Source organism: Spea bombifrons, chromosome 1 (assembly GCF_027358695.1).
Source record: "Spea bombifrons isolate aSpeBom1 chromosome 1, aSpeBom1.2.pri, whole genome shotgun sequence".
NCBI classification, from domain to species: Eukaryota; Metazoa; Chordata; class Amphibia; order Anura; family Pelobatidae; genus Spea; species Spea bombifrons.
In genome coordinates this window covers 128263208-128275211 of record NC_071087.1, presented here as the reverse complement: position 1 = coordinate 128275211, position 12004 = coordinate 128263208, and the positions used below count along the sequence as shown (strand labels likewise).

General features: G+C 39.3%; 1 protein-coding gene across 1 annotated transcript in view; it reads left to right on the top strand.

Moving 5' to 3' along the window:
* Positions 1-8296, top strand: part of TAOK3 (TAO kinase 3) — a 71842-nt gene extending 63546 nt beyond the window's left edge. The window contains exons 20-21 of the mRNA XM_053473354.1: positions 2746-2928; positions 6817-8296. Coding sequence (XP_053329329.1) covers positions 2746-2928; positions 6817-6978 — 345 coding nt within the window. The 3' untranslated portion in view covers positions 6979-8296. The remainder of the gene's footprint in view (positions 1-2745; positions 2929-6816) is intronic.
* The last annotated feature ends 3708 nt before the right edge of the window (positions 8297-12004 follow it).

Sequence of the window (12004 nt, the reverse complement as noted above, 5' to 3'; positions counted from 1 at the left end):
GTACATTATTCAGGATAATAATCGTAGTAGGTTCTGGTAGATACATGTTTGTCTTAAGCACAGTCCTTCTTTCTTCTTAATGCCCTAACATTCAGCACAGATGGAGAGTCTGCCACATAACTATGTTCATGCACTCTGCAGTGTTACAGTAATTGAGGGACACTGCAGTGGCTTCATGTTTTAAGGAGCACTGAGATTTCTGTCTTTCTCATTGTATGATGAATGGATATATATATATATATAGATATATATATCTATATAGATATAGATATATATATAATTGCATAGCTTTCACACTATGCAGTTATATTTATAAGCGACCCTCTAGGACAGGGGTGGGCAATTAATTTTCCCATGGGGCCACATGAGAAATTGGAATGGTTTTAGAGGGCCAGACCTCTACAAACTACAAACTCCGAAGCCTTGTCCATTTTGTTAACTTATGTGCTGTTTAATAAAGTTATTCAAGCCTACGTCATTGGTAGAGGTGCTTGAATAAGTAAGGCCTGAATAACTATTAGCACAGCACAGAAGTGAACAAAATGAACAAGGCTTCGGAGTGCATACCGTATTTTTCGCTCTATAAGACGCACCTGCTGATAAGACGCACCTAGATTTTAGAGGAGAAAAAAAAGGAAAAAATATTTTGAGCTAAAAAATGGGCTAAAATATTTATTACAATAACTGAATAAGCTATGAACACAGTAAGACACACGCAGTAAGACACACACAGACACAGTAAGACACACAGACACAGTGAGACACACACAGACACAGTGAGACACACACAGACACAGTGAGACACACACAGACACAGTGAGACACACACAGACACAGTAAGACACACACAGACACAGTGAGACACACACAGACACAGTAAGATACACACACACACACAGTAAGACACACACACACAAACACAGTAAGACACACACACACAGTAAGACCTCCCTCCCTAACCCCCCTTCTCAGTATCTCCCCTCTAACTCCCTAACCCCCCCTTCTCAGTATCTCCCCTCTAACTCCCTAACCCCCCCTTCTCAGGATCTCCCCCCCCCCGCCCCGGTCACTTACCTTAAACTCCTGTGTTGGAAGCGTGAGGCGTTTGTCTCGGGTGCCGGCGCTTCACTGCTGAGCGCCGGCGTCTGACGTCATATGCCGGCGCCCAGCGTAAAGCGCCGGCACCCGAGACAAACGCTTCCAACACAGGAGTTTAAGGTAAGTGACCGGGGCGGGGGGGGACACCGGACTCATTGGTGAGTCACCAGGACACTCTTTGCGGGCCGGTCCGAGCTATTCAGCGGGCCGGATGTGGCCCGCGGGCCGTGCTTTGCCCAGGTCTGCTCTAGGACCAGAGCATTTTTTAAGTGTCTTTGTTCACATTAAGTTACTTTGTTTCTCATTAACTGAAATTATGACAAACGTGTTTGTCTTCTAATTCAATACTTTAATAAACGGGGGTTCACTTTAAAGTTGTGTGTTTGAACATAGTGCATTAGTGCAGAAACCTGTCTTAAAAATGTAGTAATTAACACCCAATTGTGTGATTACTTGTATGCCTTAGACAGTCAGCTCTTTACTCTCATTTAAGGGGCAAAATGATAAATATCCCAAGGTAATTATTACTCGTTTCATGCTGCAGTTGGACTCATATTTGCCAAATATTAGCACTAATATGTATGGGGTTTTTTTTGTCACAGACACATTTTTGTTGTTTTGATTGCCTGAGCATGTGTATAGGTTCCTTACAATGTTTGGGAGATTCAGGAGGCCAAACTGGGAATATGGAAATTTTGGTTTTCAAAATGTGAATTTTTACAGACTTTTGGCTTGGCCCTTGTCTCATTTGTAGTGGTTTAGCTGTGCAGCTGGACATGAGGTAGGCAAGTGTCATGGGGCCTGACCTTTTGTGTGTGTTTTGTTAATGTATATCTGCAGAGCCTCTGTTTCCTTTTTTGAGGGGGGGGGGGTTCTGAATTATAAACTGAAAAAAAAAAGTCATTGAGATCCAAGGATTTTCCTAATCACTCAAGTGCAGAATGCTCATAGAAAGCTGGGTAAAAACGTAAGCTTTCAATGTTTTTGAAAACAGACTGCTGCATGAGAGACAAAATGTATGGATCTCAGATCTGCGCCAGTAACCAAGAGATGTATATTATATCTCAATTGTAGTACATGTATCTAATTGCTTAGTTTAGGACCTTAAATATTGGTCCCACACGACAGTGATATTGTAGAGTGCAAACAGCCTTGTTTGTAGTGGTCTTGCAAGGACGTAGCCCTGCTGGTGCGAAGGCAACATTACGATTAAACACCTGTAATAAGTGACTGCCATGGCATGTCATCTGTCTGAGTCTTTAATGTGTAATATTTTCTGTAATTCGTGTTTAGCACTGTTTTTTAACCTAGGATAGTGTCCTATCAACCCATGTAGTGTTCTTAATGCTTTAATTTTACAGTCGTCTACTCTAAACAGCATCAGCAAGTTCTTTCGCTCTGTATTGTTCATTGGAATGAAATGTTGGTTTGTCAGTCGGGATTTGTTAATGGAGGCCCTGTTTGTAAAAAGTATTAGAGGACTTGTGAGTTAAATGGGGGATCTGTATTCTTCTTAAAGGTTGCTGGGTAGGTGAAATGGGTGGGTAGGCTTCTACCAGATTCTGTATAAATGTATGCCGGCAGAACATCATGTTAAGTCTTATTTTTTTTTTTCTTCTTTTTTATTTACGTCTATTGGGGATACAGCTGCGGTTGGATGAGGCACAGGAAGCAGAATGCCAAGCTCTTAGGCAGCAACTTCAGCAGGAGATGGAGCTGCTGAATGCTTACCAGAGCAAGATAAAGATGCAGACAGAGGCACAGCATGAGCGTGAGCTGCAGAAGCTGGAGCAGAGGGTATCCCTCCGCAGAGCGCACCTGGAACAGAAGGTAACAAGTTTATCACTAGTGAAGTTGAAGACTGTAATGATGTTTCTGTGAAAGAAATCCTTTTTAATTATTTGTGGTTGTTTAAAAATACATACCATGAAATATGAAACCTACTTCCCTTGAAACATGAATTACCCTAATGATCTATCTCGGAGATCAGCCTGTTGTTAGAATATATATTTACTGGGCCTATTGGTGTTATATTTAACACTTTACCAATGGTACTTTTATATCTGGAAAAACTAGCCTTTTTAGGATCTTACAATAGGTTTGAACAAAAAAACGTACATTGCTTATTTTTTAAAGGTTAGATGTATAGTCCAATTGTATGGCGTGTGTGTGTGTGTGTGTGTGTGTGTGTGTGTACACTATATGGGCGAAGTATTGTAACACACCATTTAATTATTGAACCAAGTCAGAGAGTCACCAACGCTCTGACGGTTCCATAGCGGAAGAGTTCCAAACTTAACATTGGCACAAAAACTGTGCGGCAGGAACTTTATGGAGTCGCTTTTCATGGCTCACATCACCAAGTAAAATGCCAAGCGCCTGATCGAGTGATGGAAAGCAGGTCGCCAATGAACTCTAGAGCAGTGGAAACCTGTTCTGTGGAGTGACAAATAACGCTTCCCTGTTTGGCAGTCTGATGGGGGAGTCTGGCCTTGGCGGATGCCAGGTGACAGATACCTGCCTGACTGCATTGTGCCGGCTTTAAAGTTTGGTGGAGGATGGATAATGGTATGGTGCTGTTTTTAAGGGTTGGGCTAGGCCTCTTCCAGTGAAGGAAAATCTCAGTAATAACATACCAAGACATTTTGGACAATGCTTCCAATTTTGTGGGAACAGTTTGAGGAAGGCCCTTTTCTATTCCAGCATGACATGTGCCCCTGTGGACAAAGCAAGGTCCACAAAGACATGATTTGATGAGTTTGTTATGGAAGAACCTGACTTGGAAGAATGAAGATTGCAACCCAGGTCTTCTCGTCCAACATCAGTGTCTGACATCCAAAAAAACTCTACTGGATGAATGGCCAAAAAATCCCAAAGAAACACTCGAAAATCACATGGGGGGGGGAAGCTGCTGTTAGGGAAAAGTCAAGGCTTACAATTGTGTTGTCAGGATCCAGCAGCCTGCAGACACAGATGATCGGTGCATGTATTGGCATTGGACCAATGGGTATGGCAGTTGGTGGCAAGTTTATGTGGGGATGTCTTTGTATAAATGCTTGTAGTTGTCCCTCTTAAGTGACTGTGTATTTGTATGATGTCTTTGTAGTATCTCTGCTTCCCGGACATGTAAAGATTTATTTTTATACTAGCTTGTCTTACATGCGCTTGGATACATTTGGATGTTACGTTACCTGTTACAACTTCCATGCAGTTCTTTGTACTCCCCTTTAAGGGGCAGTTTAATGTCTCTGACAGACAATGCATAATAATGCTCTCTTGAAGCAGCCAATCTTGTCAAGAAACAGCTCAGACTGATATCAGTAAACATATCATGTGAATGGAGAGGTGTTAGGCCGACTAGAAACAGCTGGATTTATATACATATACTTATATATCAGCCATAACATTACCACCTGCCCCCTCTAGGCATGGACTCCATTAGACCTCTGAAGTTGTGCTGTGGTATCTGACACCAAGATGTTAGCAGCAGATCCTTTAACCCCTTCAGGACCGGCATTGGCAAACTGCGTCTTTCCTTGAAGACCGCAGTTTTTTTGTAAATATTTAAATTCCGTGCTCATGATTCGCTTCAGAGCGGTCAGTAGCAGCCGCCCCTCGCGATCCCAGCGTTCATAGCGACGCTGGATCGCGCATCATCGATGACATACCAGGTACGTCCCGGTCTGCCGGTGACCATTGACCAGGAAGTACCAGGTATGTCCCGGTCTTGAAGGGGTTAAGTCCTGTGAAGGCACATGGAAGCCTCCTGGTCACTCGATTCACTGCGAGTATGTATGTATGGAGTCAGTCTGTGAGTATGTGTATACTGTAGTATCAGTGTGTGTCTGTACTGCATGTATGGGGCTGGAGTCAGTGTGTGTGTAAATGTATAGGCACCAAGTAGGATATTATATGAAAAAAATATATATTGGGGGCTCATTGTAACAGTGTTGCCACCAGTGAATAATCCCGATAGAAAAACTAATTGGAGCACTGTAGATAGGTTATTTTGCTTATATTAAAACGTTGAGGGTAACCGATGATATTATGGTGATTGGATCTGCACCTGTTGAAAACAACAAACCCAAAACATAAGTAAATCAACAAAACAGGCCAGTTGCTGCAGACTGCAGGAAGGGTTTAGCCACCTGGTGGAGCCAGATTCAGATTCTCATTCTAGGAGTGGCTCTCAGATTCACAGCCTTTACAGTACTGCAGCCTTCCACTAATCTCATGGAGCTCTACTGTACACATGCACTATTTTGTCAGGAGTGTTTGCATTAGGAAATGTGTCTCAGAGTATACAGATTGTTGTTCGTAACAATCTTACCTCATTGATGCCTCATGATCATGATCTAACGCTAAGCAGACTTGTATGGAACTACTTCCTACAGCCCAGACAGCATATGCTCGATTTACCTTTTGGCTTTCAATTTAGATTGTTGTGTTGGGTTATGGTGTACATTTTTATTCTTGTATTTTTGGAAACCAAATTTTCAAGTATAAATCTTTCAGGAAACTTTGACCTGGACCAGTTTTCCGCCATGTGAAGGGCTGCAGTTTAGTGAAACCGTACATGCAGGTTAAACTTTGAAACATAGAGTGAATGATGTAATAGTCCAAAAACAACAAATAAAGTAGTTATAATATATGGAAAATATCACTCATCCTGGTGTCTTAATGCTTGCTAGAACCAACCAATAGATCAAATGAATTGCTAGTGATTATATTTTTTTATATAATTAATTTAGTTTTTAGAAATTAGTTCCATTTGTAAGCACAATGTAACACTGTAAGATATGGTAAGATGTAGCTGAGAAAACTACCACCTCTGTAAAGGGTTAAAGAGGCATTAACCAATAGAATTGCCTACTTGTTGGACCTTCCGATTAGCCCACCAGCCATGTTTGACTGGAGGCAAACATATGAGATAGGGAAACCAATGCCATACGGTTGACATTAGGGATTGAGGCAATATGGTCCAAACACCCCCACAACTTTGTGAGAACCCATGCCTTTCACTTGTAAAACTATAACTAGTAAGTTTGAGGAAATTATCTGTGTACACTGCATATATTAAATAAATAAAAAAAGTACTTGCCTTAGCTTGAAACTGCAGCTCCTGTCCCGGTATTCCCCACCACTGCTTCAAGTAGTCAATCATTGGCTTTCTAGGCATGTGAACAGATCCCCACCACCACCACTCACCACTTTTGGTGAGCTGGCGTTAGGTCATATGTTCAGATGAACTCCTCCCCTGCATGGAAAATGGGGGTGGGGGGCATATGATGGCTGGAGTGCCAATGTAAGATCAGTTGTGGTACATGAAAGGTTTAACACAGGATAACATGAGACTAGGTGCAAATTTTGAAGAGCCACGGCTACATGGCTTGTGCAATTTATACAGCTTGATTTCCGCAAGGTACACCTTGTATTCTCCAGTAGTTTCCCACCAGGATTTTCAAAATCAAAATCTTTTGATCAAAATGTGTTGGTTTTAAGGGGTTTGTTGTAAAATGTATTGTTTGGATATTTTTCATTTAAGGTAAGAGCATTTAATTGTCATTTTAAAGTATATAGAGCCATCGTATAACACAATGTTGTAGAATACATTTTGATCTATGACCTTTTCCTTTAATTTCTTGTATTTTAAAATCAAAAAATATTTTGGCATTAATTCTAATGTTTACTGAACATTTTTGTTTCTCCTTTTCTCAGATTGAAGAGGAATTAGCCGCCCTTCAAAAGGAGCGTAGCGAGCGGATTAAGCATCTTTTTGAACGCCAGGAAAGGGAAATTGAGACCTTCGACATGGAAAGTTTACGGATGGGCTTTGGAAATCTGGTGACGTTAGAATATCCCAAGGAGGACTATAGATGAGAGAGGCCAGTTTTTGCCATTCAGATAAAATAACAATAATAATATTAACAATGACAGCAAGGAGAACCTGCAAAACGTACATTCCCCATTTTAACGGGCGTGCTCTCTCTCTCTTCTCTCCCTCCCTCTCTGTCTCTTTCTATCTCTGACGTCCGTCGGACACTAGTGCCTGTAATTCTTTTTACTCACCAGGGTGCCTCTGGGCAAATCTGAGCACGGAGTGAGCTCCCTGGCATACCTCTCAAGTGTCCCTGATTGTCACTCAAATTTTTAAACATCAGAAAACATTGGTGCTTGTTATACAAACCGAAGATTCAAACAGCGGGAAGGAGTCTTGAAATAACAGTTGTGTTTTGTGTTGAAACTCTTCCTTTACTCATAACCCATTTTGTGGAAAGCGATAACTTGATTATTGTCCATAATATTCCTTGGGGAAGATCGTGAGAAGTATGTGTCCTTTATCTCAGTGTGAGGATCAGGAGGTATGGATCCTCTGTACCTCTTCAGGAAGGCTTGCAAGGGTTATGTCATTCAAGCTTTCTTTGGGAGAAGCTATGGGTGTGTGTACCTGATGCATCAGAGTACTCTGAGGGGGTGAAAGGTCTATGTTCATGGTTCCTCTACTGAGGCTAAAAGATATATGTTCCTGCTGTATGGTGAGACATTTTCCTTCTTGTGTTTTGGTTTGTTTTTATTTTTTTTTATTTTATTTTTTTTTTTGTAAGAGATGGTTGTCAACAATTTTAGTCTATTGTATCCCATGATGCACAACAGTTGTCAGAATCTCTGATTAACCTCTTCAACCCTGAGCAAGTAATGTGGCAGTGTTCTGTTATATGATGGTGACTTCTGCTTTTGTCTAAATGTTGGGCTCTTTCATGGCACTTTGAGAAGTTTGGTTACTACGAGGTAGTCAATTCTGAATTACTGGATAAGTATCCAGGAACGGTGCCATGCTTCTAAAGTGTCTGAAGCTTAAAAACTGGAAGAGAAACTCAGGGATGAAGTGATTAATTTATTGATGTTCAATAACTTTTCATGAGAGACTAGAGAGTATTGTGGAGATCAAGTAGAACAAAAACCAACAAAAATGTGAAAAAGGTGTTGGTTACAACAAACCTTTTTATTCTGTTCAAGTACAAGCAAAAAAAAAAAATCTATATATAAATATATATATATATATTATTTAATGCATAAGAGAGAGAGAAGCATAAAACTGCAGCCTTAAGGTTACTGCTGCTGCGTTAAACATTGTTGTTTTTTTGGTATTTGTTCGTCAGGAATTAAAAAAAAAAAAATGAAAAGAAAAAAAAGAAGAGATTTTATTAAACTATTGAGGTTTGATACATTTTACAGAAACCAATCATGTTGTATATATATATAGACATATTGTTTGGGGATGGGGGGAGAAGCAGAAATTTGGGGAGGGGTTGTTGGGCAGATGGGGAGGGTAGAATGTCTTGTGATAATATATATATTTTTTTTATTTTGTTTTTTGGGGGGTGTTTTTTTTCTTTTTTTCTTTTTTTAAACTAATTATGCTGGCAGGAGCAGAAATTGTCTATGAATTTTCATTGCACCTTTAACAACCCTAATCAGCCTTGCTTTTATTCCAGTCCTGGTTTTCTTGTATATGTGCTACAATGTAATGTGAATTTTTCTTTTTTCTGGCATCTCTAGATCCCAAGATCAAAAGCCACACATTTCTCAATGGCTTGGCATTTGATTGTGCCAAACATTTGCTTTCTTCTATGTTTGAATTAGCTTTTTTATTATTATTTGCTAATTATAATTTAACCATACTATTTTTACTGATTAACTCTGAAAAAAAAAAAAAAATGTTATACCAACCACTTGTGTACTAAAAACTGTACATCCTGCTTCCCAAGTGTAAAAACAAAAAATAAGTGTATTTTAATGAGGCGAGAAAACATTATAATGGTTAATTTATCTTGAGGACAAGTAGAATACTAGTGTACCATTGGTCGGTTTTCTTTGTATGACTTTTTTTTTTTTTTCTTTTTAAGAAATGGTGTAGACCTTGGTCCCAAAATATTGCACTTTTGTACACCATGTGTCTTTGTTGCCAGTAAGTTTCAAGATTTTTTTTTTAAACAGCTGGCTTTATGTAGACATTAAGTAGCATTATGGGCATCATTTTGTTGATTTATAGCCAAAAGTATATTTTTTTTTTTTGTCTGTTTTCTTAACCAAGTTGTGGTGCCATTCTAACTTATGCACCACCATGTGTGCTAAAATAGGCTGTTGGGTATAAACCACCAAAGTGATACTGCCTATACTATGCAATTTCCTGCTCAAACCAGTGGTGCTGTACATGAAAATGAGCTCACTGTAACTATTGGAAATGGCAAAGGTGACAGTTTGTTGGGTTTTTTTTTTTTTTTTTTTTTTTTTTAATACCGTGTTGAATTTGGAATCTAAGTACCTGAAGGGAATCTGGTATTTTTTAAAGTCATATTATGTTGTGGACTGCTGTATTTGAATTAAATCCTCTGTGATATGTGTTACTCTTAACTTCCTTATGACACGCCATAAACTCCTCCGTAATCATACATTTCTCATGTGCTATGAAAAAAAAAAACTGGTGGTTTGGGATGTTTCAAATTAGATAGTTTGAGGTAAGATCTCATCAGTGTGATTGAGGATGGAAGAAAGTCCTCACGTTTTGCTTCTGTGTTATGGAATAGTTAATCTAGAATTGGAGTGTTTTCATGAAAAATTCAACCTGCCTGCCCACTATTCAAACGACAATTCCGCCATGGTGGCCTAATAATCTATTCTGTATGCTGTGATTCCGAGCAAATAAGCTCTTTGATTTAAAAAAAAAAGTCAGTAGTTGGGGTACGAATTCGTGAAGACACTCCTAGATATAATATATGTACATAATGAAAACAAAATTATATATATTTTTTATGATTTCACTTGTAAGGTAAATTAACCATTATTGGGAAATGAATGAAAATCCCCCAAAGCCTACATCGACATATGTATTATTGGTGGTGTTTGAAATACTTGCAAAAGGATGACCAGGTCCCTTTTCTTGAAACATTAAGAGTTGTTTAATTGTGTTTTTTGCATGATTTCAAGTCTGGACAAAACCACAATGTAGTTGGCGTGTTATTGACTAATATATTATTTTTTTATGATGCAAGAGAAGGAATATGTAAAACCAGGACTGGGAATATATTATTACTTTGTCATGCAGTTGACATGTTCAGCGCATTATTTCTTGCTATCGTAACACCTCTGCTACTGTATTGTACTGTGCTCATTTGGGCCCCACTCTCTTTCGAAAAGAAATGTATGCTAAACCATTGCTGCCGGCTTCTCTGTCACCTTACTCCTGGTAGCTTAGACTTACTCATTGCTTAAATCATGGTACTGTAACTTTTCCACTGCTATTGGAAGGTACGATAACTGAGCAGCAGTGCTTTTTCTCTACAGGAAGACAACTGTAAAACAATGCTATATGCATCTGTGCTAAATTTACGGTGCTAAAATTGTAGGATTTTTTTTTTATATATTCTTTGTGGCGATTTTGGTTTGCTTGAGATGCTCTAGGGGTAAAAGTAGGGAGCCTATCGATTACAATTCTATCATAGCACTTACTTTCATTCATGTGAAAGTTAATGCTTATTTGTGTGCATCATTTTACTGATGATGTAGGGTCTACTTTATGCTGGGCCAAATTTCCCGTACGTAAGAAGCAAGTATCTGAATTGATCACATCAGCGATTGATGGAGTGATTGCATAATAAAACTTGCAAGACAATACTGACCAATTAAACAGGGCAATGGGAAAACCATTAAAAGCATTAACATACATGTGAAGGCACTTTAACCTTTAGTTCCTATGGTGATTGAAGGACTTTGTGGAAGACAATCTCCAGACCTTGCTGTGGCAGTCAAACTGCTTACATGTGCTTTTTAATGGCTCTTTACATGTTCTCTTGGCAGCAAAATACCTTGTTACAGAATTATGGCACAGGTGCATCTAGTATCTTTTTATGCATTACAATGTTAATGCCAGGGTCTTGCAAAGAGATGGACTTATGGGTGTCTGTGTGATTGGCGGGGGTTTATTACTCCTCGTAAGCACCAACGCTGAAGTAGATTAGAAGGAATCAGACCCCTGTCTTTCTCTTTCTGCCTAACCAAATCCTTAGCTGTAGGATTACAAAGTTGGACCACAGATCCCAGCACTACATGTTTTAGGGCAATTCAGATGTAGAGAGGTGGGTTTTATTGGTCATACCAAACCAGATCAATAGAAAAAGATGCTCTCAAACTGGCTGGCTGATAAAAGTGCAGTTTCTCTGTAGTGAAAACCAGTGATCAAGTACAGAAGCCTTGATGAGGCTTCAAAAAGATTGGCACACCTGGCCTGGAATTTTTATTTACACTGCTTAAAATATGATTTGAATACTTGTTTAAATAAAATGTCATTCTATATTACACAAGACCATTCTAAAACGTAAATGGGGTTATATGATGTATAATTGACAAAGGCAGAAGCCGGTGTCAACTGACGGTACCTACCGAAGCACAGACGGGCATACACATATAAAACATGCACTGCTTGGGAAGTTGAAGGACCAACTCGTATCAGCCTGCCTTAACCTGTGCACAAGGACCTTAGAAACTCACGCAGATATTGTAAGTTAGATTTTATTTTGGGATTTCTGCATTATGTCTCACATGTCCGAAACAAGTGTTAAATGATGGGTAGATTCAAATATGTCAGACACCCTCCATTGTATTTCCCCTCTTGTAAACTACTCTTAATTAGCTGCACTAAAATTAGCTGTCTGAAAAGAAAACAAAACCTCACTTTCTGGGACCATCTGCTGGTATAGGTGAATGCTCCAGTCACATAGAAATGTATGTGTAGCAGTGATGAGCAGATTAACAGGAGGGGAAAAAGGTAAAGGGGGGACATATTATTCCTAGTGTCCGTTTGGTTGAACATTTTGATCCAATAGAATTTTGTTTTCCTTCAGTGTGT